A 27258-nucleotide genomic window follows, 5' to 3' on the forward strand; every position below is an offset into this window, starting at 1 on the left:
AAGTTTTCCTCATCAGAAAAAAATAGGAACTATGTGAGATAACAGCGTTAACTGAATGTTGTGGTAATTGTTTCACAATATACACATATATGAAATCATTATGTTGTATGCCTTAAACTAATAAATGTTAAATGTCAATTATATCTCAATAAAACTGGGAAAATATTTTTAAAAATAAAATATATTCTTTTATCGTATTCATTATAGTATATCCTTCTTACCCATATATTCCTCTCAACCGTGAATAACATAAATATATCATCACAACAAATTATCAACAGAAATTTAGAAACTTCTAAGTGTTTTGCAGATGAAAGAGTTTTGCCTTATAGCAATTTTATTACATAAAGGTTTCTAAACAAAAAGATTTATTTACCATCCTTATAAACATCTCTTGGTTTACTTACATTAATAGTAAAGAATACTATGTACCAACTCACCTTTGTGAAGCCATTTTTGGGTTTACTCTAACATAGTGACTCTCAGCTGGGGACAATTCTGCCTCCCAAGGAGACCTGGCAAAATCTAGAGACATTTTTGGTTGTCACCTTGTGGGAGAGATATAGGGGGGATCCCACTGGCCAGGAATGCCGCTAAATATTCTGCAATGCACAAAACAGGCCCTTCACAAGAAAGAAGTATCTGGCCCGAAATGTCAATAGTGCCCTGGTTTTAAATATTTACATTTACTCTACTCACCACCTATATATCTCTTCCTTGCTACAACAGACTGGGAACCCCTACAGAACTGTGAAATTGTGAGCACTTATATGGGATACTTGATCTTTTCTCATATCTCTGTTTACTTTTGAAATGAAGGAAATCCTAAGTACTCTGAGTAAGGCCATTATGATACTTTCCTGAAACAAAAAGCCATAAATCAAACCGAATCCAGACCTCAAGGTCCACCACTTTGTACTAGGACCATCGGGTTGAAATACCAAGACTCAACCTGGACCCTCCCAGCTGCTGCACTACCAGCCACTCACTTCCTCTGCGTAGGACTCCCTTTTGCTCAGACATCTGATTTACTTTTCTTATTTGTAAATCTGAAGTAAAACTAAAATCTCACTTTCCTTTCAACTCATAAAATTCTTTTCACAAGCTCAAAACTATCAGCTGCTTTCCTTCAACAGTCTGTTAAACTCCTTTTAATTCTGGTGAAAAACTACTTTTGTGGCAAGCATTTATTTACTTGACAAATGTGTATGAATTATTGTGTGTATAAGACACACTGGTACTACTCCTCAAGTACTATACAGCCACAAATATCGTAACCCACAGGCATTTAGTCCCAGTGAGAAAGATAAATCATGTATAGTTCAAAATAAAGCAAAGCTCAAAATTGAAAGCAACATAGCACTCTGATAAAGTATTACGGGAGTTATGGAGGAAGAGATTATACATATTTGTCAGAAACAAAAAAAGTTACCTAGAGAAGTGGCACTTAAAACAATTCAAAGAACACAGAGTATTTGAACTGCCAGAATTTTTCCAGAGGGAAAGAAAAGAGAATTCAGACAAAGAGTTGAAAAAAGGGTTGATGTAGAGAAAACTGTAGACTGTGTCTGAGGCATCTAGAAATTCTGTAAAGTGTAGGATGCGTTATCTGAGAAAAGGTGCTGAGAGCAGCAGCATTATAGGGAGTTACATTTTCAAAGCCTTGAATGAAAGGCTGAAGAGTTTGGACATCGCATTAGAGCACTAAGAAATCATCCCAAGTTTGTGATCAAGTGAGTATCAGGCTCAGAACTAAGTTTTAGGAGCATATCTGGCAGCATGTAAAACTGAATGGATCAGGGAGTGATTTGGAGAAAAATGACTCATAAAGTTGAGCCACAGGAAGATCCTATGGAGAAGGAAAGGTAGCAGTAAAAATCTAGATGACAAATGCATCAATATTTTTGTTTATGTTCTAATTCATAAATGTCTACAACCGTGGGCTCATCATTGTAAGTGCATTTTCTCTATATCTCATTTATTATCCTCACATACATTTTAGTTTAAAATAATTGTTTCTGGTATATTTTATTCCAGTTATTAGAATAACTGTGAAATATTTAGGGAATGAAGGAATTTATAATTTTGGAATTTATTATAATTGAAATAATAAAATAAATAAAATTTGGGAATTTATCAAATTAAACTCTCTTGTATTAATTATCTGATATGGTGATATCAAATGCATAGTTTTGATATTGTTAATTGAGTTAGTTGTGCTTGAAGGGCGGAAAGAAATTCAACTAGTTAATAGCTTCAACACAGGAGATGGATTGCTTAGGAAGGCCTCTTGTCAAATTTCATCACTAGATAGGCCATTTGACGCTTCTGAAAGCTCATTTAATTAAAAAACCCTCCATATCATCACTTAAAGGACAAAATGGAAAATCATAACTTGTATTTCTAAAAATTTTCAAGCTGTTTATGTTTTGATGCTATTTTAAAGACAATTTATCAAAGGCTCCATGAAATGGATTCATCTTGGGGACAAAAAAGAAATAATAAACAATGAATTGACACATTAATATAAAGCTTCATGTTTTATGAATCTGCCATGGGACGGCCTAAGCACTCAATGCTTATTTAACAAACATACAACATTAATAGACAATGCATAGGTTAAGTCAAATATGACGACAACATAAAACTGTAGTTTTAGACTTAGTATTGAAGTTGATATCTCATTTTCTGTTCATTAGCCGTTTAGTCAGCTAAACCGTTTGTTTGTATTTTATACATTATTTAATCTCTAAAATGTCTCCTTAAATAGCATTTTGGTAAATATGAGAAAGGTCAAAATCATCATCATCATCACCATCATCACAGTAATAACAAAAATAATTATAATAATAATCCTTAAATTTAGTGGTATATTTTGAAACATTTAAATTGATAAAAGTCAAATAAAAAATAATTGCATAGTTACAGTAGATTGTCTCCTGAAATTTCTCCTTTAGGATGAAGACATTTTATTTATAGCTTTTATTAATCAAAAGAAAAATATTTTAAAAATTGTTTTTATTTTCCTGATATCACTAAATTTAAGTTTGATTTTTATCAGCATTGGTGAATAGCACATGTCCTCTGCAAAATTACAAAGTAGCAATCTATATAGTCTTTTTACCTCTTTCACAGACTTCCTGTTTGTAGTCTCAGGCTTTTCCTCTCTCCTTCACAATGTACAGACCTCATAGAAAGGATTTGCTATACTTCCTTGCATTCATAAGGTAAAATATGTTACCTTCCTACTAATAATAACAACAGCAATAATAATAACAGAAAGCCAAGCACTTATAAAGCATTACCTGAGTTAATCCTTACAAAAAAATATGAAGCGCGCACGTTTTCCAGATGAGGAAATTGGGGCTTAGAGCAACTAGCGTGGGGTCACATAGCTTGGATTCCAACCCAGCCTTGTCTGACTTCAGAACTCGAACTTTAAAAAATGCAATATTGATTTTTAGGGTCACATTGTAGTCAAAATATATTTTGTTAAAAAGTTTCTATTTCACCCCAGAGATTATTAACCTGTATTTGGACACCAAATATTCTGGTCTTGTAAAATCACAGCCCATCCCTCCACAGGCCCAGCTTACATACCACCTCAAAAACTCAGTGGGGCCACCACCACCTACTTATGGGCTCCAGGGTGAGCATACTAGTCTTGAGTCAAAACTAAATCACAAATTATAAAATCTTAGCATCATAAATAAAATTACAAAGGCATTTTGGAGGGCAAAATAAAACTTTCTGCAGGGGCGGCCAGGTGGCGCAGCGGTTAGATGCACATGTTCCTCTTTGGCAGCCCCAGGTTCGCTGGTTCGGATCCCAGCTGCAGACATGGCATCGCTTGGCATGCCATGCTGTGGTAGGCGTCCCACATATAAAGTAGAGGAAGATGGGCACGGATGTTAGCTCAGGGCCAGTCTTCCTCACCAAAAACAGGGGGATTGGCAGCAATTAGCTCATGGCTAATCTTCCGCAAAACAAAACAAAAAAAACTTTCTGCAGTTCTGTAATAATCACTAAAATCACTGGCCTTGTTCTTAAAAGTCTAAATAAAATTTTCCCTCCTAGAAAGAACTGGAAAGTTCTGTATTATCATTATTATTATTATTAAAGTCCGATGGCCTCAATTTTAGTTTTTGAGTTTCTTTTTGAAATAGTTCTAACTACTCTTAAAGAACGTATTTAATGATTTGTATTCTTTCTTAGAGGCGCTCCAAAAAACAAAGGTAAATTTCACTTTTAAAAATAGATTTAAAATTATCTTACCTTGAAATTACGATATGAAAACATTAGACTATTTCATAAATCTAAGATAGATTATGAAATTACAGTGGTGTTATATTTCCTATATAATGAAAGTCTTGCTACTTCATCATTCTATGAATTACATCACTATTAACTTATCCCTAACTCATCAGTTATCCCAACTATGGTGAAAGGAATGATGTAATAAGAAAAGGGAAGGATGATGAAATCATCTAGAGTAGTGATGTCCCATACGGTAACAACTAGTCACACACGGCTATTTACATTTAAACATAAATCAATTAAAATTAAATAAAATTTAAACTGCAGTTCCTTAGTCACAAGATCCACATTTCAAGCACTGAGGAGCCACATGTAGCTAGCTATTGGCTACTATTTTAGGACAGATATAAAACATTTCTATCAACACAGAAAGTTCTATTAGACAGTGCCTGTGTGGAAGGATTACACAAGAGTGATATAAATCATCACTGTCGCCTGATTGCTATTTACTTATACAATTGCTTGGGTTTTGCATTTTCTTTCGTGTGATAGAAAAGAAGTCTGGAAATAAAAACACCATCACTGTAGTTCTGTTTGCCTGTTTGTTGGTTGTTTAGCTTTAATGTTCTCAGTTGAGGACTCAGAATCTCATTTTCTGCTCATAACGGCAAGAGAAAGAAATTGACAGAGGAAGATATCACAAAATTTTTAGAGAGATCAGAGGATAAATGCAAGGAGAAAATAGTAGAACTCAAGAGTCTAACGAAGATGGTGAAATAGAAGTCTTCACATATGATATTCCAGATGAATTTTATCAAACTCAGAAATTAGTAAGTGGATAATCTGTTTCTAAGGAAACAAAAGGAAGAAGTTCATCCCACAATATTTTGTAACATGATTTTGCTAAAAAGGAAATATGACAATATTGTTTCATCTTTTATGGTTTTTATCCAAAATAATGTGTAAGTTCATAAGAAAAAAATGCTGAAGGCATTTGATGATAAAGAAATTTAAAAATTCATTTTATTTTTTCAATTTAACTGGTGCTTATAAATCTAAGAATGAAAATATTTTGCAACTGTGGAGCAAAGATATTTTTACTGTCTGTGACAAATTATGAACCATCAAAGTTTTTTAAAGTATTACGTTATGACAATGCAAGTGCAAGAAGAACCAGAAGCAGTGACAAGCTAGCACACGTTAGAGATGCATTTGAAATCTGGACTCAGTATTTACAATAGGAATACATTCCAGGATCATGCATGACAGTTGTTACTCATTTCAGATAGATATATCTTCAAATCCAGGAAAATGTACAATAGAAATTCACCTTTGCTATATTTAAATTCTTATTAGACAGTCTAATAAAGTTGTTTTTCACTACCCCTTTAATATTACATCTATACACGATTCAGAGAACAACTTGAAACCTAAAAAGCTAAAAATAAAATGTCTATTGGACCTAGATGGTGACTGGTAATTACACTCTTTCCTGACGCATCAGGGATTAATACAATATAGTTTAATATAGTGATTGATTACATTTGTCTTAATTACAAATGTAATCAAATTTATCATTACAAATTTACAAATATAAACACAATTTCAATATTAAATAAAAAGTATAAAGTGTGAGGACTGACACTACCTGACTTCAAGACTTAGTATAAAGCTACAGTAATCATGAAAGTATGGTATTGATGAAAAAATACACAGATCAATGGAACAGAATAGAGAGTCCAGAAAGAAAACCCCACAAATACTGCCAAGTTTTTTCTTTGCTCCTTTGATCTTTAAGGAAGGAGCAAAGGCAATTCAGTGGAGAAAGAATAGTCTTTTCAAGGAATGGTGCTGGAACAACTGAACATCCACATGCAAAAACAGGAATCTAGACATAGACTTACACTTTCCACAAAAATCAACTCAAAACGGACCAGAGACCTAAATGTATAATTCAAAACTGTACATCTTCATAGGAGAAATCTAGATGATCTTGGGTTTGGTGATAACTTTTTAGTTACAACACCAAAAGCATAATCCATGAAGGAGGAAGATAAAATTGATAAGTCCACTAAAAAGTGGGACTTCATTAAAACTATATATGCTTGCTCTCGAGAAAGACATTGTTAAAAGAATAAAAAGACAACGGGAGAAATATTTGCAAAGGCCATATCTAATAAAGGGCAGGTATCCAAAACGTACAAAAAGCTCTTCAAACTCAACAATAAGAACAACCCAGTTAAAACACTGGTGAAGATCGAAACAGACACCTCACCAAAGAAGATATACAAACGGAAAGCAAGCAAATGAAAAGATGCTCAGTATTATACGTTATTACGGAATTGCAAATTAAGACAACAAGGAGATACATCTGCACACTATTTAGGGTGACCAAAATCCAAAACACGGACAAGACCAAATGCTGGTGAGGACACAGAGCAACAGGAACACTCACTCATTGCTGGTAAAAATGCAAAATGGTTCAGCCACTTTGGAAAATAGTTTGCAGCTTCTTACAAAGCTAAACATGGTCTTGCCATACAATCCAGCAATACTATATACAGTAGAAGATAAACTTTTAGATTTTCTGAAATTTTATGTTTTAGTTGTAGGAACATATTAAGATATGTTGCCTCTTCTTTTCATAGTCACTTAATTTACCTTTGTTTGCTAAAATTTATTCTAATTAAAATTGAAATGCAAGTTACTCAAAGGAGTTGAAAACTTACGATCACACAAAAACTTGTGTGTGACTATTTATAGTAGCTGTATTCCTAATTGCCAGAAATTGGAAGTAACTAAGATATCCTTTAATAGGTGAATGGATAAAGAAAGAAACTCTGGTACATCCAGACAATGTAATATTACTCAGCAATAAAAAGAGATGTGCTATCAAGCCACAAAAGGACACATTAGAACCTTATGTGCATATTGGTAAGTGAAAGAGGACAGTCTGAACCGGCTATAGCCTGTATAACACCAACTGTAAGACACCTTGGAAAAGGCAAAACTACACAGTCAGTTAAAAGATCAGTGGTTGCCAGGGAGCTGAGGCAGGAAAGGAGCAACCAAGAAGTGTGAAGCACAGGGGATTTCAGGGCAGTGAAATTGTTTTGCATGACATTTAATTGGCTACATGACATTATACATTAGTCACAACCCAAAGAACTACACAACAAAAAGAGCAAACTCTAATGTAAATTATGTTAACAATAATCTATCAATACTAGTTCATCAGCTGTAACGAATGGACCACGATCATGCAAGATATAAATAATAGGGGAACTGTGAGGGGGGTGGGATGGAGGTGTGTATGGGGACTCTGTACTTTCTGCTTATTTTTTCTGTAAACCTAGAACTGCTCTAAAAAATAAAGCCTATTCACTAAAAAAAAAAAAAAAAAACAGTCTAATGGATCCAGACAGTAAATAGCAATGAAAATGATTCCTAATATATTAAGAGCTAATCTAATAAAGTTTAATTTATCAATTGATTACAGTGGTTTTATAACTATACATTTTTCTGTTAGAAATGTGTGTGTGTACGTATTATAATTCATTCAGAAACCGGAACTAAAACGATTGGAAAATTCTGGGAGATTAAATACATAGTTACTTCAAAAAGAAGAAAAAGCTCAACTGCTTTTTTAAAATAGATTTATAAAATAGAAATAGTTATTAATTTGAAAATCAAGACTATTAGATATTAATAATGTGTTTATTTTCTAAATATTAGGTTTCACTTGTAAAAATCATTTCTGTCTCATTTTCTTATCCAGTTATTATTCTCCACTAAAATGGCTCAAAATTAACTGCAAAAGTTATATGGGCATCTGTACTATACATATCTTCCATCAATTTGGGGCTATTTTTGACTATCTTTTTATGAAATTAATTTGCATACTTAAAAAATGTTAAAACTTCCAAAACATTTTATAAATACATAATTTATGATAAGCTTGATTAGGAAAGGCCACTTATGAGTACATTATATATATAATTTTAATGTATCAATTTATTATTTTTTTAATTAGGAATCTCTACTCACAAACATATATACTCCTCTGCATTGAGCTTTAATAACACAAAAAATGTCAACTTCTATCAACAACAGAAATCTTATAGTAATATTTCAAATCCCTTCATTTTGATGACTTAAAATATTTGGTGATCCAGCTGCTCTTTTTTCTGAATAAAATATTCCTGATACATATAAAAGAAATAAATTTATGGGGCTGGCACCGTGGCCGAGTGGTTAAGTTCGCGCGCTCCGCTGCAGGCGGCCCAGTGTTTCATTAGTTCGAATCCTGGGCGCGGACATGGCACTGCTCATCAGACCACACTGAGGCAGCGTCCCACATGCCACAACTAGAAGAACCCACAACGAAGAATACACAACTATGTACTGGGGGGCTTTGGGGAGAAAAAAAAAAATAAAATCTTTAAAAAAAAAAAAAAGAAAGAAATTTATTTCATGACCAAAAGTGTCAGCAATACATTACTGTGGGTAATACAATAAATGAATGTGTCTTGCTTGGAAAAGTTTAAAAAGCTATTGGGACCTTAAATAGAGGTTGCACATTAGGCTGCCTTTATTAATATAGTTAAATGTATCTTTTGCTAAGTGGCATAGATCATTTCATGATTCTAGCATGTATATATTTCATGAGCTTTGTGAAATGTTTTAGGTTCTATTAAAAATCCTTCTGAGCCAGCACCAGTGGCCTAGTGGTTAAGTTCAGTGTGCTCCACTTTGGCAGCTCAGGTTTGGTTCCTGGGCGTGGACCTGCACCGTTCATCTGTCAGTGGCCACCCTGTGGTGGCACATACAGAAAAAAAGAGGAAGATTGGCAGTGGATGTTAGCTCCGGGTAAATCTTCCACAGCAAAAAAAAAAAAAAAAAAAAAAACCTTCTAAAGAATCCTCGGGCATAAACTTGGCATTTTGTTAGTAGAACAGTTTATTTTAATGTCTGAAAATTTAACCTAAAGATAGTTTTTATTTCACTTTTCCTGGTTCCTTCTATATTCTCTGACTCCGGAACATAGATAATTTGTGGGAGACAAGATAATTACATAATCAGCATTTCACAATGAGATACCAGAGAAGTGAGATACTTTATTTTAAAATGTTACCTGTAACATTCACCTTTTTGTCTAATAAATCTACATAGACTGAAATGTTTAATCAAGTGCTTTGTATAATAAATAAAAAAGTAGAGGAAGTATAGTTGATACAACTAATGCAGGACAATTTAGAAGACGCTGCTGGGGCTCGAGAGGTGTCCAGGTTTGTGGAGGGAGGACAGAGTGGGTGGGAACTTAAAGACTTTTTGTAAGTGAAAAAAGACAATCAACCCCATCTACACTCAATGAAGAATTCTGCCTCCATTTGAAAATACTTCTGTTCTGTTTCATGCGTATCTACTGCGGAAATGAAGATATAAACAAAATAGTTAGCAGCCCCCAAACCCATCTGTACGGAATCTCTTCTACTATAATCAGAATTTTATTTTTATTGCATTTTATTGGAATCAGCAGAACTGAAGAGAGGACTCATAATGTACAGTAGAGAGCTGGAAAAGTAGCAAATATGCACAGTCAGGAACTCAGTTCCTCTAGACACAGAGGAATTCTGTTTCAGAGAGAGCAAAACAAGGAAGAAATCTCATTAAAAATACATTTTTTAAAGTAAAGTGTTAAGGAAAAAATGGATTAATTGTGTTATTCACTTGCCTGTTAACTAGAATGGAAATAAAAGCCTCAAGAAGGTAAAGACCAGGTTTGTAAGGTGATTGTTCAACCCCTTATAAAGACATAATTATAGTAACAGTTGAATCTGGGGGGTTTTCCGTTATCATAAAGGTATATAATGTATTTCTTATTTTTAGTCATCATTAACTAACTGATCTTATTTAAACACATAGTGTTAACAATTCGGCTTCCATACTCCTCCCTCCTTTTCTTTCCTCCTTTCTTCCCCCTCCCTCTCTCTATCCTCCCTTCCATTCCCTCTCTCGCTCTTTCCTTCTTTCCTTCCTCACACTGAATTTGTTATGGTTCCCAAGCAAGTTCTCGTATATGAGTTATTTTAACTATACATTGTTTTAAAATGCTTATGACGTGTATGTGTAGTTATTTTTACAGGCAAAGTACGGCACCATTACTAAAAAGGAAATACTAAAGAAATATTAATGATAGCATAAAATTTCATGATTCGATGAATTGCCTACAAAATATACTTTACAACACACACACACATGCAGACTTAGCATTTGGTTTCTTATTTATCCATATTGGCAGTTCAATGGCATAGTACTAAAATGCTTTCTCAAAACACTCATTCTGAAATATTTCACTAATCTGTCTTTGGTGTTTCTCATTTTCAATAAAAGTTGATTTTCTAAGTCATTTTGTCAAGGTCACTAGAGAAAATAATTCTAGTTATGTTTAATTATTTTCTTATTTTTTGTGTTTTGCATAGTTCTTTCTGTTAGTGCACGTATACTATTCCTACTGAGAATTAAATAAAATCTGATTCATGAAATCTGCTTTTCTAAAAATTACATCAGACAAATAAAGTTATTGTTTCAAAGAGATCTATGTACAAATAGGAAGATGAATTAGAATTTTCATTCATAAAACCTTTTGCCCCTGTTTAGGCGCAAAGTAGGCTGTTATCTAATAGTGAAATTCGCAGGCATTTGTGGTTAGCAGTGAAAAGCCTACTTTAAATTTATTAAATTTCAAGTTTAAAGAGACTCTCTCCCATCACAGTGGCAATAACATTTATCTTTAATATTTTATAAAGAAATGCATATTGCTGTGATGTATTTGATAGGCTGGGTCCTTCTAAACTGTATATCTCAGGGTTACAGAGCTAAAACTCTTAGCCCTAGAGATACGTCCTCCCACTGTTGGTTTTTGCATTATGCTCCTTGGCACCATGTATTCAACACTTCTTTCTGCTTTCTCATCAAACTCGCCTTTTCCACAATAACGCAGGATTTGAGTTCAGGCGTGGTCACAACTTCCATGCTCGCAGGGGTATATATTTACTCTTGTCACTCACAACAGAAAATAATCTTATCTTTTCTGCTCTGGGGGTCCAGAATGCTAATGTTCCTCTCTTTGGATGTCGGTCCCTCTGGTTATTCATGATAGGAACATTGTAAAACAATGTGGAAATCCTAAATTAATGTTCCATAAATTCTAAACTAACCCCATTCTTCATTTTCCAATTCTTCTATTTTCCCCTACTTGCATCCATGAAAATTTCCACATCATGCATACCGCACATGCGCACCTATGTGGAATCGTGATCTTACTGTCTCTGAAAACAGCCACTGAGATGCTTTGTCATTATTCTTACTTGTTTATGGATCCCACACCCAATTTGCTCTAATTTTCATGCAGACTGTTGCTAAACGCCCCCTCTGTACGCTCCCCTCCTCAATTCATCTCTGGGGAATGCTCTGCATCCCTAAAGGAACGTTCAGCATTAGCATCGGTTAGTTTTAATTAATTTCACATACTTGGATGATAGTATCCTAGATGTCAAGAAAAATAATTTAAGTAGATCTGGTCTCTGCCTTCCAGCCACTCACATATTAAACCATGATAGGCTGAGTTGTTATTTTTAATTGGCCAGCAAGTATAACATTTTTCATGTAAAACTTTCTGAAAAATTAGGCACTTCAATTGCCTTCCTTCATGAAGTTTGCTTAATAATGCATATTCAAATATGGTGATCAGCTAAAAATGCCCAAGAAGTATATATAAAATAGGTCCCTTTTGGACTCCCAAAAAACTGAAAATGACTTTGGCGGCTGACAATGGGTATCTGACAGCCAAGCTGAAATATTCTCAAGAAACGTGATTCTCTAGGATCTAAACAATGATCACATAAAGCCACTCCATGACTGTGGGGTGGAATAAGACAAAGGCTAGTCTAACCCATGAGCAGGTCTGAAACAAGACAGAGACCAGGACACATAACCACCAAAAGAATCAGTACCATTAACCACCGTATCTATAACAGCAAATCCAATTGTGCTTTAATACTTTTGCTTTCTAGGTAAAACCTACCAACATGCCCCTTCAAGATTGCCCCCAGTCCTGACAGCATCCAATCCCGAACCCTCTGCAGAACATTCGGGACAAGCCCAAACCCTGTAACAAGCCTCTCCGAACTCTTTCTCACCTACACTCAGAGGTTCAGCTGGTCTGCCCTCTCCTTTGCCATAGCACACTAACTAAACCTGATTTGGCTAGACTACCAGTAGTTTGCCAGTGATCTTTGGCTGGTAATCTTCAACATTCATGGTGACTTAACTTTTATTATTTTCTTTTAGTATATGTTGAAAATTACAGTTAAATTAGTAATCAAATATTTTTAAACGATCTTACTTGGCTTTATACGCAAATGAAAAAAGTTTAAATTAAGATGTTGATGATCTGGATCCTCCAAACATATTGAATTACATGACTTTCCATATTTTGAAAGATATATCAATGAAATAAAAAGAAATAGAAAAGGGAAGATCCTACAGACTGAACGTTTGTGTGCCCCCAGATGCATATGTTGAAACCTAATCCCCAGTGTGCTGTTAGGAAGTCGGGCCTCTGGAAGGTCATGACTGGAATTAGCACCCCTACGAGGGAGACCCCGTGAGCTCCTTCTTCCCGCCTTCCAAGTGTGGACACAGAGAGAAGACAGCCATCTGTGAACCAGGAGGCAGCGCTCATCAGGCACTAAATGTGCCTGCACCTTGACCTTGGATTTCCAGCCTCCAGAACCGTAAGAACTGAATTTCTGTTGTTTATAAGGCGTCCAGTCTATGGTATTCTGTTACGGCAGCCTGAACGCACTAAGACAGAAGGCATTGACATTTACTCAAAGTTTATCGAATACCCTGAATTTGACTTAAGTTGTCCAGTTTGCTCCTCATAGAAACGTATTCTCTAGCTTACATTCAAAGCCTGAAGAGTTTCAGTAATTGTCCCAAGGTCTTGCTGCAAATAAAGTTTGAAATTTGGAGATAATCGCAGCTTAGGCTATAAAATACGCTTGTTTCTAAATCTGCTGCAATGAGACCAGGAGAAAAATTAATGAAACTAATGGGGCATAATCGAAAATATTAAAAAAGTATAATAATTGCACTAACTAGTAAAATAAGAATAATTGAATCACAATGAACAATAATTAAAAATCATAATCAGATTGACATTTCCTCTATTAAACATGTTTTTAAAAGTCTAATCCCCCTGGTACTGCGATCTTTTCTTGTAATCCCCTCTCTGCTTTTCCCATAGTCCACTCCACTCTGGTCTCACTGGTATTTTTCTGTTCTTAGAAACATAAAAGCTATAGACATGCTTTTACCTCAGGGCCTTTATACTTGCTCTTCTCTCTGCAAATATATATATATATATATATATATATATATATATACACACACACACACACATATATATGTATATTATTATATTTATTATAATATATATTTTTATTATATACATCTACACATATTTACATACAGTATATGTATATGCGTATATACATATATAATAATAAATATATACACATGTATTAATATGCATATATAATATGCATAATATACGATATACACACTATACATATATTATACAAAATGTTACACATACATAGCCTACACATATATATTATATGTACGCAATACACACTCACTTTCCTTGACCCCCCCATTCCCACCTCTCTAGTTGCACCCTTTATCACCTCCCCCGCTTTATTTTTTCCTTAGCACTTAATACATAATATGCTGTGTGTTGTATTTATTGGTTTTGCTCTTCTGTCATTCCTACCTAGAGCGGATGCTATGAGAGACCGGAGCTTGTTACTCTTCGTGAGGGTGCTAATTTTGACACTTGGAGACAATCTCAATTTGTTTTACTGTTGTTCTGTTCTGGCCACTATGTAACCTCAGTGCCCCAAATAATGCCTGTTACATAGTAAGCACTCAATAGGTTCTTGTTGAATAAATAAATGAAAACAAAATGCAATGAGGCATAGTAGAAGACCAGTACCTAGATTGAAAATTTTAGGATTTCATGTAATTTTACATCTCACACAAGCTCTAAACTCAAGCTGTAACTTCATCATAGATAACAAAGAGAAACAAACAACCTTCTATATGTGAAAAATCCAGTAATCCCATCCAGAAATATAACCTCTTCTGTTCTACTCTTTTCTACTTTTTGTTGCATACTTCAATTCATGCAGTTTCCTTTTGATGGAATTTATAGACTCCCTACTATATCGCAAGACCCCTGTTAACTACTAAAAATGCCATAATTACAAGTCCACCATTTGCTAGTTGTGTGAACTTGGCCAAGTGACTCAACCTCTATAATCTTCAGTGTCTTCATCTGTAAACTGCGACTGAAGGCGTAACTACTCATCAGGTTGTTATGCTGATGCCCAACATGACATAACATGAGATGGGATAATGCCAGCAGAGCATGCAGCTCTGCCCCTGCCATACTGGAATCATGCAATTAATATTGCTCTAGTCAGTGTAATGATGATGTTGACGAAGAGAACCTAATGGATAAGTCCCTACATTCACACAGAGTTAGTATACCTCATGGAGAAGGTAAAAATAGTCTAATTTTGGGGTCAGCTCTGTGGCATAGTGGTTAAGTTTGACACACTTCACTTTGGAAGCCCAGGTTCATGGGTTTGGATTGCGGGTGCACAGCACCACTCATCAAGCCATGCTGCAGCAGTGACCCACATACAAAATAGAGAAAGATTGGCACAGATGTTAGCTCAGTCACAATCTTGAGGAAGACTGGCAACAGATGTTAGTTCAGGCCAATCTTCCTCACAAAAAAAGAAAATCTCTAATTTTAAAAGTACAGATGGGCAGACACATTTGCAAATAACAAACTTACTTTCATACAGTGAAGTTCGCCAAAACCCTTCTGATTCCCAGCTCTCACTGATTCTGCCAGAATTACCACTCTTCCTCCCCTGTTCCCACCCAAACAAGTACATCAAGCCACCATTTGGAAGATGATTAGGAGTTTTAACTTTATAATATCTCCGTTATTTGTCTTCCTTATCTATGTTGATACTAGGGCAAGGAATCCTTTCCTTTGAATGTGATTAAGACTAATGAGGGTAGTTTTACTTCACTGTGCTCTAGATTTTGCTGTAAATCAGGTAATTTTAAAACGCTTTTAAATGTAGATGAAAAGATTTGCCACCGAGATAAAGGGGAGAGAGTAAGGTTTACTTACAGTGTATTTCTAGCACCTGCATGGCCACCTGAGGGGTGGCGTTGAGAGCTTCGTGGTCTACTCTGCAGATGACCGCCACGCCGTCGTCGCTGCGGTCCACTCGGAAATCCAGGGTGCTGCTGACAGTGAATGTCTTGCGATTTGCATCCTCTTCTTTTAAATATTTTACATCTAAAAGTGAAATGTAAATTTTAAAATTCTATGACATTCTCTTTCAAAATGCAACAGATTTCATTTACTCAGGACACAGTGAAAGCACCTTCTCCCTCTGTATCAATTTTTAAAAATCAATTATTTGTTGGTTTAACATTTAATTCACTTGAATTTGGGCAAATAAAAAAAACTACTTTAAAAATAAATTCTCAAAGTTAAATACAGAAGTAAAATAAAAGAACAGGGCACAGTGCTTCTATTCCTTTAGTGCAAGATACTTTTTTATACTCCATTTGAAAAACCAGGGCATTTTACAATCATAACCTCCCTTCTTTAGATTGAAGTTGTACTAAGAGAGAATCATAATTTTCTGAGCCACAAGCACTGTTGGGAAGAGCAAATTCACAACCTTCTGCTTATGCCTAAAAGAGAGTAGCATGTATTTGAGCTAGGACTCTAACACGGACAATGTGAGGTGCACACAATCGCTAAAGAATACCTAAGATGAGAAAGTTGTCATCTTTGGTAAAGAAAAGAAGGACAGTCACCTGAATATTTTGAATATTTAAATTTATATATTTGCAGGGGCATTGACATTGAGATCAATGTTCTTCACTCAGCTGAAAAGCCCATTTCAGCATGAAGGAGAATGCTTTCCTCAATGTGTGGGTTCACCCACCAATGTTTAAACTATCCATGCATGATTCAGATTCATTGCTAAATGGTGCACTTAGGGATTATTTGCTCTTTGTAGAAAAGAGGTTTAATCATATTTTCATTTAATTTGAAATTTCTCAAGTCTCACGTTGCTGATAAGAAGAGGGCAATTTTAATGGATTAGAAATCAATATGATAGACTAAATTTAGTCTATCAGTTTTAACTAAAGTCATTTCTGAGATTTCTTCATTTGAAAATTAGTTTCACCCTCAGTTGAAAAAATATTAGAGCTAAAGATGGAGTGATTGCCTTTCAGCAAAAATATGTCAGGATAATACAGATGCATTAATACTTCTTTGCTATAAAAAATACGAGGCTCTTTTACTTTTTAATGTCTCATAGATTTATATAAAATCTTGCCCCATTTTTACATTTTATATTCTTTCCTATAAATCTATGTCCAATGTTTTCTTTTTCATAGCTCTAAGCAGTGGCAGTGTAAGAAAATTTAGATCTCTTGACAAACCACTTTTATAATCATGTTATACAATAAATAAGAAATTATTCCAAAATATTGTGCTGTTTAATTTTAATAACAGCTGCATTTTACAAATCCAAACATCTGCTTCCTTTAGCTGTTTCCTTTACAACAGTGTCGTTTAATATAATATTAATTGAACACATAAAATCTGATAGCAATTGTATATAACATAAAACTTTAATGAGCATCATTCAAATAAAATAAACAAAAGTATAATTTGTTGCTTTCAATATTAGCTTGTGTGACAGCTTACAGGGTTACTAGAAGGCATGAGATGAACAGGAAGAAGCATTGAGAATAGCCAATCGTAATATCTTTCCCCATATTTTATGCTGACCCTTTCATCCCCAAATAGGAAAGAGTGCTTAAAATTTATCTCTATTTTCACTTTCTAGCTTTATAAAACAGCTGATGTGGGGTCCGGCCGGGTGGCACATGCAGTTAACTGGGCACATTCCGCTTTGGGGTTTCAGGGTTTGCTGGTTTGGATCCCGGGTGTGGACATGGCACCGCTTGGCACGTCGTGCTGTGGTAGGCATCCTACATATAAAGTAGAGGAAGATGGGCACGGACATTAGCTCAGGCCCAGTCTTCCTCAGCAAAAAGAGGAGGATTGGCAGCAGTTAGCTCAGGACTATTCTTCCTCAAAAAAAAAAAAAAAAAAGTTGATGTGTTACACAGTTATAGAATGGATAGAAATTTTCTTTATATTGGATAATTTGCTGATTCCATGTGTATTCTTGTTTCATGTTCTGCCTGATTTTCGAGAGTTTCCGTTTTTCTCTCGTCTGTCATGTCAATCCATTACGTCATGATCTAGAGCAGCGTTTCTCAAAATGGAATGTGCTCACGAGTCTGCTGCTGTCCCAAGGACCATATTTTGAGGAACAAGGTTATAGTGGATTCGCTGACACCAGAGATATAACCAAAAGTGAAGAGGAATATGGGAACATTCTACCTACCTCTCTGTCTCTCTCTCTCTTGCCTCTCTTCTTAAGCTCCCATACCTTTACTATTTTAAAATATATGTTGCTCTTTTTTTCAAAATAATGCACGTGTATATTATATAATGCATTGGAGCAAGGGCTAGCAAAAGTTGAGGGCAACCAATAAACAGAGGAATTTGTAGGATGACTTTCCTCCTAGCTATCTAAGCCCTTGTTCGTAAATAATCAGAACAGTAATTGTTTTGGGTGGGTGGTGGTTGGGAATTGCCTCATTATACTATTATTTTTACATTGTATGTGTCAGAAATTTTTTATAGTAAAAAAGTTAAAAAAAAAAATCAGCTTAGGAAAATTGCTCAAGTATGCTTCTCAACCAAAGTTATTTTCCTAAACATTTCTTGGTAAAGCCTCAGAGTAAATGGTTTTCCTCCAGTTTTTACATTGCGTATTTTTATGAGACTTGGATTGTAGAACAGCAATCTGCTTAGGTTCCGGACTTTAGATCTTTTATCCTGTCAAGAGCTAAGGTGGGAAAAAACGGCAGATGTCAGTGTGAGTTAGACTGCTGCCCCCAAGTCAATAAGTTTACAAGTCCTGAGTCAGATTAGCCACGGGACAAAGGAAAGAGTCATCTGGACATTTTTACATCCAAATCTTTTCATAAAATATCAGCTCTCAGGAGATACCTCCACATCCATTGTTCAGATTTATAATATTAGGTCACCTGCCTGTCTATCTATAGTTTCTGGCCATCTTTGGACTGGGTTTTTAGAAAGAAAATCCTCTAAAGTCCCTGGGGAAGTTGCCTTGTCTCCACAGTAGTTCTAATCATCCAGAGCAGTGCAACCTGAACTATTCTGATCTATTAGCTTTCTTCACTTTTGTGATTTTGATCCCATTTAAACAAAGCTGAAAAGAAGATACTCCCATTTTTATAAAGGGAAATCCTGTCCAGCATCCTGTGGTAGCCCTCTCTATCAGACACCCGCAGAAAGTGGGCCGGTTTCCTTTTAATCCAGCCCAAGGCCTATAGGCCACACTGGAAACCAAGAAGGACTCAGACACAGCTTCTGCCTTGTTCCCAGACTGAAAGTGCCTTATGTTCCCATCATTTGAAGGTCTCTCTTAGGGATGATGTAGGACATCATGTGACTTCTCCTGACCTATTTAGGCCTCCTACTCTCTGGCTATGAGCAAAGCTGCAGGGTCTCAGTCTGTACCCCAGCTATTGATGTTTATGTAGAACACGAATTTTACTATTATTTTTAGAGTCAGCATTTGCAAAAGTGGTTTTTGATGAATCAGATAATAATTTCAGTAGGAGAACTCAAGGAATTTATTCTGAATTCATACCACTGTTATTAATGGTATTTTAATGATTTGACATCATTATTAGTAAGTTGAATGTATGTCCACTTGCCATAGAGAAGAGAAATTGTTTGTATTATATGAAATGCCTTGACTTTATTGTCAAAAATTTGGAGTGAGCATATTGGACAACTGGATGTGTTATAATTTATGCTTTAAACAAGTTCTATAGATCAAAATTTCCAAAACAAAATACATCACTTTTAAAAGATAACTAACTTTCCCATCATTTTTTAAAACTGTCATAAAGCAGCTATGTCTGGTTAACTCATTCAGTAACTTAGATGTATATTTTAAAACCAGTTCATCTTGGAGGGAATGTCAGTATTTTTTTTCCTTAAGGCTAAGTGTTCAAAGGTATTCACAAAGAATTTTTCTCCCATATTCAAGATAAGAATTACATTTTATATTTGTTTTAAATGTTCTTCAGGCCAAAAATATTGAGGCCATGTCTTATATGGTAGAACATTAAAGTCTGGTAACCACCATCACTTGTTCACTGCAGAAGATTGCAAAACATATTCTCAAGGCAAATCTCATCATTGCTTATGAATACTCCTTCATACAACTCCAATCTGCAAGGGGTAGATTCCATAAATCCTTCTCATCATGCTCCTCTTTTAATTAGAGTGCCAGTCACACTCCTGGGGTTTCAAGCTATGGCACCACCATTAACTGGCACCACAGAATAGCTGTTTAACTTAGAGAGGAATTTTATTGAAATTCAGTTCTGCTTAATAGATTTCAAAAGCTCAGATGAGCACAATAATATTTATGGAGGATTGAAGAAGTACTTCATTTATCTAAATATTCTAAAATCTCTTTTTCAATTTATTCAGACAAGCAGAATGTTATACTTTTTATCAAAAAGTTTTCTCTTAAGTGTTATCCCACGGGTCTGCCTTCAAAGAAGCTGCTGCATGAATCTTGATATACCCCACCGCCAACTCAATTCAATACATACACATTTGTCTAAAACATGTGGGCACAGAGAGGAACTCTCTCTCTCTGACTCTCAGTACCAAGAAATATTAGACCTCTTGTGTACAACTGTCTTGTGGACATGATAATTAACTGATCTTGTCTCTCTCTTTTTACTAGCTTAAAAGTCCTAATAAAAGTTTGTGATCTACCATTGACAAATGTGAAAGGGTTTATAAAAAAATTTGCTTACTAATCTCACTTTAGGTTTCATCTTTTTTTTACACTAATTTGGCTGCTGTCCCACATTCAATAACATTACCTTTTATGTTAATCAGTGATTTTTGTACTTATACAAATCCTTCTAGAACAAAATGAGTTATAAGAGTCACTGTGCCTCAGTAACATTGGATCCAGTTCAATTTCTGGTTGATGGCTCAGACACAACATTTGAATATCTAAGATTTAATAGCTTAGAAGAACACTAAGAACAATATTACCCAGACCAGGAAAACAATAAGTAAGGAGTAGTCATCTCCTCTGAAAATTATTGAGGTAAAGTCTTAGATCTCTTTCACTCAAGTGATAGATTAATTCTATTCTTAGTTTTCTGCACCTTAGAAGAATACGAAGAACTGGGTTGCCCAGTCCAGGAGAACATCCCATGAGGAAGAGAGTCACTGCCTTTAAAAATTAAGTTAAAGTCTGAGACCACTTCAACTCAAGTGACTCATTCATCCTATATGTGAAAACTTTGAGTTCTTACCATGTGTTGGACACCATGCCAGATTCTGCATGTAAAAAGTTAAATGAGGAAAGAAATCTCAGTCTGGTGAGGTAGACAGATACATAAACATATTCTTTAAATATTTTTAAAGGACTATTGGTATGTTCAAGTTGACAAAGAGAATAACAGTTTAAGTATTAACAACAGAGGCTCTTCTCTCTGATCCTCACCCCATCAGATATCTCTTTGGAAAGGAGTATGGGAAATAGACTATTTTGGAGAAAAATGGTTACTCAGGATATTAGTTAATAATTGTAATAGCCCAAGAGAGAGAATAGCTTGTCTTCAGCAACATGTTCTTTATTTTACTATCACTTTCTTTGAGTAATCTGCAGCAACATGAATATTACTTATCATTTTTCCTCCACTACTATAATGTGCTCAAAGGCAGCATTTGTCGGTTTCAACAATGTCTTCCTCTTTCTGTCTTACACTTGTTCATGAGCTGTAAAGGTATATCCTGCACAATTTGTGAAATTTATCTTGGACACTTTGGGCTTGGTTTACACTCTACCAATTATTCATAAATACAAAACCCCAAAAAGAGGTAGAGAGGGGAGGAAAGAGCAGCCTTTTGCAAATCTAACTCCAGACCACATGTTATTAGGGACTCCTTAATATTTTAATATATTAAAATTATTAATATTTTAATATATTAGGGACTCCTTAATATTTTATACTTAAGAGAATTGCAGTCCTGAAATCTAGAAGTTCTATCTAAATGTGAAAATGTTTGTAATCCTCTATAGTATCTGTACTTGATGAATTTGAATTCGAAGTGTCTGCAATAACTAAGTTTGACTTTTCATAGTAAATCCTCCTGCTTTGTATTTCTTTTGCAGACATTCTTTGCCCATAAATTGCCATGTTCTGTAGCATGTGACATCAGCCAGGTGTGATTAAACTTGAAGAGTACCTGACCCCATGGTGCCTAATCTCCAGGGAGGCAAGATAGAACCTTTATCCCCAAACAGCAGCTATGTAATTAACTAGCTTGTCTCAGATTTTCTATCATACTTCGTAATGTGAATTAAAGAACTTGAAGAACTCAAAGAAACAGATGTAAAAACACACACTTGAGCACACATGTGTAGGCACACACACACTCACATCCCATGGCTGGTTCTAGGAAAGCCATGATTTAACCAACGTGATGAGAGACAGCATGATTCATGAGGTGGAGAAAAGGTGTGAAAATAGAGGAAGAAGCAGTTAGCTGGTTGCAGTTGGAAAGAGAAAGAAGCTGCGTCACAATGAAACCAGGCCATCAAGTGAACGCTGCATCCCAGGAATAACCTGTATGGTTATAACTAGGTTCCCTCATGCTCCTTTCAATTGGCAATTGTCAGGAAAACCTTAAAATAACCTCCTTTTGCGTGAGGGTAGGTTGACTGAGCCTCAGTGCCGATATCCAAAAGTCTGGACGTGAAGAGTCAAGTTTCACTTGTAACCTCTCCAAAGACAAGATTTCATATTCTGTGCACTACTTTTCCTTGGCTGAATAAAAAAAATTACACCATCTGATTGAAAAATATTTCCTGACTCTAAGCCTGATGCCTCAGGGTGGTCACTATATTTCTGTAGACTAAAACGTCCTTTCTTCTATTGGAGGCTGAAAGATTTCTTCTATCTTCTATCGAAAAAGCTGTTTTATTGCAGGCTCGAAAGATGGCAGAAAGTTAAAAAAAAAAAAGAACTTATCGATTAAAGTAAACTCTATTAAGAAAGAAAATAGAAATACCTATTTGAGGAAACTCTATAAGCAGTAGGCAAGTGTGTTTCCTTTGAAACATCTATGATGATACAATTTTCTAGTCATCAAACTATTTTATGGAGTCCTGTAGCATTCAGTACATGTAAGAAAAATCAACATGCCCTCAACTACCTATTGTGAAAATGAATCATTTGCATCGGTAAAACATCTGAGTTGAGAAATTAGCTTCCTGAATATGATATAACATTTTTCTATACCATATACTACCACAGTTTTGTTGATTATTTTTCAATAGGTTGTCTTGTTTTCTGAGAAAAATATCATTTTTAAATTCCAGTTATCCACAGGACATTCACAAGGTTCTATATAATTCATGTATTCATAAAATAAAGAATAATTGGAAATTTTAACTTTGTTTCTTCCTATTTTTTCTCTTCCATTCCTCTTTTCCCTTCTTATCTCTCACTTCTTTCTTTTCTCTCCAGGCAGTTAATTTTTGTACTTCTGTATAGTTTTCATCCCCATATCTAGGACAGTGTCTAGAACATCATAGATGGTTAATGTGTGATTTGACTTAATTAAAATAATGGCCATTTTCAGTCAGGTAAAGCATTTGTTTCCTTCTAATAAATAGGCTACTTCCATGTTAATATGTGTAATTTGGTGCAGTTGTCAGTATGCCATTGTTTTTCTGTGTAGTGGATTTATTTTTAAATTGTTTTTTCACCACTCTTCTGAAAAACTGAAGATGTCATTAGTCTAAGCTCTGAATGAACGAGTAGTTTCTGCTTTGGAAGAGTACAAAACTAGAGAGAGATGACCAAAGATTGGGAATTAGACACACTAAACATAAATAAATATTTTTTTTTCTGATGTGGTCTATTGTTTTATGTTTTTTCTACACTTCTTGATTTCTGTGGATTGTCACTTTTTTCTTGTACTCAGCTACATGTTTACCCTGTATTTGTCTTTTGTTCATCCCCTTCACTATTTTCTATAGGCACAGTAATCCTCAGTGCAGCCCAATGAGGCCAGAGCTCCATGTGCCAGGACTTTCTAAAGATGGGACTTCAGATATGGTTAACTGCAGATAAAAAACAAGAAGAAAAGATATTGGCCATCTCATTAAGGGAGAAAAACTAAGTTAAAAATATACCAAATTATTAAATCTTTTTAAAAATGTATACATGATCTTTTCCTATAAAGTTCATAAAGAAAAGAGGAAGGACATAATTAAAAATCACCTATCATTACCAAAAAGGGAAATCGTGAGGTAGTTTTATCTCCTATGAGGCAAAAAATAAAGAAATTTTGAATATAAATTAGTCAAGAAAGGAAATACAAGTTTCTTCTATGAGCAAAAGAGCAGGAAATGAGACAGAAAAGAATTTGTAAGAATAAATAAAGGAAGATACTTGAAAGATAATAAATTTGAATAATTTATGAGTCAATATTGTGAAAATACATGAATACAAAAAAAATCCAAGGGCAACTTCTGGAACATCAGCATAAAGAACTCTGCTGATTCTCTTTCCTGCTAAACAACAAACTGGTGAAAATTATGTAAACACACACACACACGCACAGATATTTAAGGTCTCTGAAAATTGTGCCTACAGCATATAGCAAATGAAGAAACAATTATTTAATAAAATTTAACAAATGGTAATATATATACATCTAAAACAGAGTACCCAAAGTACATGAAGCAAAAAACATATGACCCAGCATACCTAAGAGAAATGAAAGCATAATTCTACACAAAATCTCACACCTAAATTTTCATAGCAGAGTTATTCATACTAGCCAAAAGTAGAAGAACCCAAAAGTTCATCAACTGATGAATGGGTAAATAATATACAGTATATGCATGTAATGGAACGTTATTCAGCAATGAAAAATAATAAAGTACTGATATATGCTATAACACAGATGAACCTTGAACACTTTATGCTAAGAAGTTAGTCACAAAAGACCGTGTATGGTATAATTTCACTTATATGTAGTGTCCCCAATGGGCAAATTTATAGAGATAGAAAGTAGATTAATGGTTGCCTAGAGCTGGCGAGATGGAGACTGAGGGGACATGGGGAGTGAATGCTAATAGGTATGAAGTTTCCTTAGGACGATAAAATGTAAAACTGATTGTGGTAAGAGTTACATAACTCTGTGAATTTACCAAAAACCATTGAATTCTACACTTTAGGTGAATTTGCTACTATATTAATTATATCTCATTAAAACTCATACAAAAGATAAATAAAAATGGCTAATTTCATGTTTGGTTTCAACTTAGGAGATATACAAATAACAAACACTTTAAAGAGTTAGTGATTGAAGAGAAAAAGGAAAAGGAAAAGAAAGACTGGCCACTCCCTTGGAAGATAAAGACTTCGTGTAATGACTACTTTCAAGAAACACAGCATTTAGAATTCAAGCTAGTCAATAATATAGCAGACACAGGATGCTCTTAGAATTTTATGTTCCACATCTCATTTATAGTGTAGAAAAATCTCAGTAAAATAATCTATGTCTGTTAATTCCCATTACCAATGGAAGTGGAAGAAAATTATCAATGCACTTAAATATTGCTACACTAAGTAAAGCTGCTGTGAACATTTGTGTGTAAGTCTTTGTATGTATATGTGATTTCGTTTCTCTTGGGTAAATGCCTCAGAGCAGAATGGCTGCATCAGATGGTAGACACATGTTTAATTTTTAAAGACATTTCCAAACTATTATCCAAAGTGGTTGTCCAACTTCATGAAGTCCAACTGTTTGATTTTATTATCATTTTTCTTACTCTTATAAATTGTTCTTTGATATTATGTATAAGATATTTTGGCCAAACCCAAGATCACAAAGAATCATTTCCATAAATTTCGTTTTCAGTTTTGAATGTATTTTGAGTTACTTTATATTTTCAATGCCTTATCTTTTATTTCTCTCGGCTATATTATTTGTAGGTGAGTTTTGATAGATCAATGGGTTAGTCTCCTTTTAGGTGGCATTTTCCTGCTTCTTTGAATACGTAGCAGTTTGTGATTGGATTCCAGATGTTGTGCATTTTTCCTTTTGGGTGCTGAATATTCACATATTTCTATAAGTAATCTTAAGCTTTGTTCTGGTTCAGTCGCCTAAAAAGAGTTTAATACTTTCAGAGCTTCTTTTAACTTTTAGGAACCCCTTCAAGCTCACTGCTTGTTGGCAAATTCATTTCCTTGAGGCTGTATGTTCAAGGTCTCCATTTTCTCATGAGCTGCCACTCAGGAACTGCTTTCAGCTTCTACAGGTCACTCACACTTCTTTGCCACATGGTTCCCACACATAGTCCACAAGATAGCTGTTTGCCCTCTTCCGGGCCAGGAGGAGAATGTCTCTCTGATTGTGTATTCTTTTATAAAAACCTCGTCTCATTATGTCAGGCCTGCCTTGATAATCTCCCTTTGATGAACCCAAAAGGGACGCATAATTATACCTGCAAAATCCCTTTTGCCATATAAGGTAACATGTTCGAGGCAGTAATATAACATCCTATTCACAAGTCCCTCCTACATCAGGAGGAAGGGATTATACCAGGATGTGGATCACAGGGGGTTATCATAGAATTCTGCCTAAAACATTAATGTAAAAGCTAGTTAGCTGGAAAGGAAAATCTTAAGATTTTATGATAGTAAATGTTCAAACTACAAATTTCCAAATTTACACATAGAATGGAAAGTTTATATCAGTACAAATTCTCAGGGAGCTGATAGATTTAGGAGGGCAATGTGCATCTTTGTTACACATGCTAAATGGCAGATGTGCCGACTTCCTTGCTACCTAAAAGATTAAAAGCTCCACTGAAACCACCTGTGGTTTTGGACACAGAGCTGCCAAGAGGCACCAAAGGGATTTCGCAGCCAGACTCTTAGGGGGAGGGATAGAGTTAGATGAAAATTATGATTGCTTCATTCTACCTCTTTAAGTTTACATTAAAAAAAAATAAGGTCTCACCATTGCTTACAGAATAAATTCCAAGCCCCTGAATCTGGAATAAAAGCTTTCCATGACTTTCTTGGCCCTGCCTTCCTGTTTCTGTTTCATGTCTATAACACACACAAGGTTTCATAGTTAAGCAATCACACTCTTCTAGTCTGCATAGATACACAAAGTTCCCTTCTGTAGCCTGTTCTACTTTTACTTACAACTCACATGAGGAATTCCATTCACTGTTTAAGATCCATTTATTCATTTAACAGATATTTATTGAGCACCTACATTCATCAACAAACTGTTAAGGCTTCGCCTCTCCCACAAAGCAGGGCTGCCCCCTGCTTTCTGTTTTATACCAAAACTTTAGTCAGTGCAAAAATCTATCATCACACCTGTTGTCTTATGTTTATATGTTCATACCCCAATTGTGAATACCTTGAAGAAATGATTCCAGTTATTTGTTTATATTTCTAGGACTACTTCAGGGGTTGTTACAACTCATCAGTCATGGTTTGGTGAAAATAGTAATAACTACAATAACACTTAAAATACATAGTTATTCCTTGAACTGCAAAAACACTTCATACACATTGGCTCATACCACCATCCTTGCAACAGCACTTTGAGACTATTCTAATCCTCATTTAGTAAATGAG

General features: G+C 35.0%; 1 protein-coding gene across 8 annotated transcripts in view; it reads right to left on the bottom strand.

The window, feature by feature from the left end:
• Positions 1-27258, bottom strand: part of CADM2 (cell adhesion molecule 2) — a 1002810-nt gene that overhangs the window by 123448 nt on the left and 852104 nt on the right. For all 8 annotated transcript variants that reach the window (XM_070488673.1, XM_070488674.1, XM_044750269.2 and 5 more), the window contains one exon: positions 15539-15709. In XM_070488673.1, the coding sequence (XP_070344774.1) occupies positions 15539-15709 (171 nt within the window). The remainder of the gene's footprint in view (positions 1-15538; positions 15710-27258) is intronic.

This window comes from Equus asinus, chromosome 18, assembly GCF_041296235.1.
Source record: "Equus asinus isolate D_3611 breed Donkey chromosome 18, EquAss-T2T_v2, whole genome shotgun sequence".
NCBI lineage: Eukaryota > Metazoa > Chordata > Mammalia > Perissodactyla > Equidae > Equus > Equus asinus.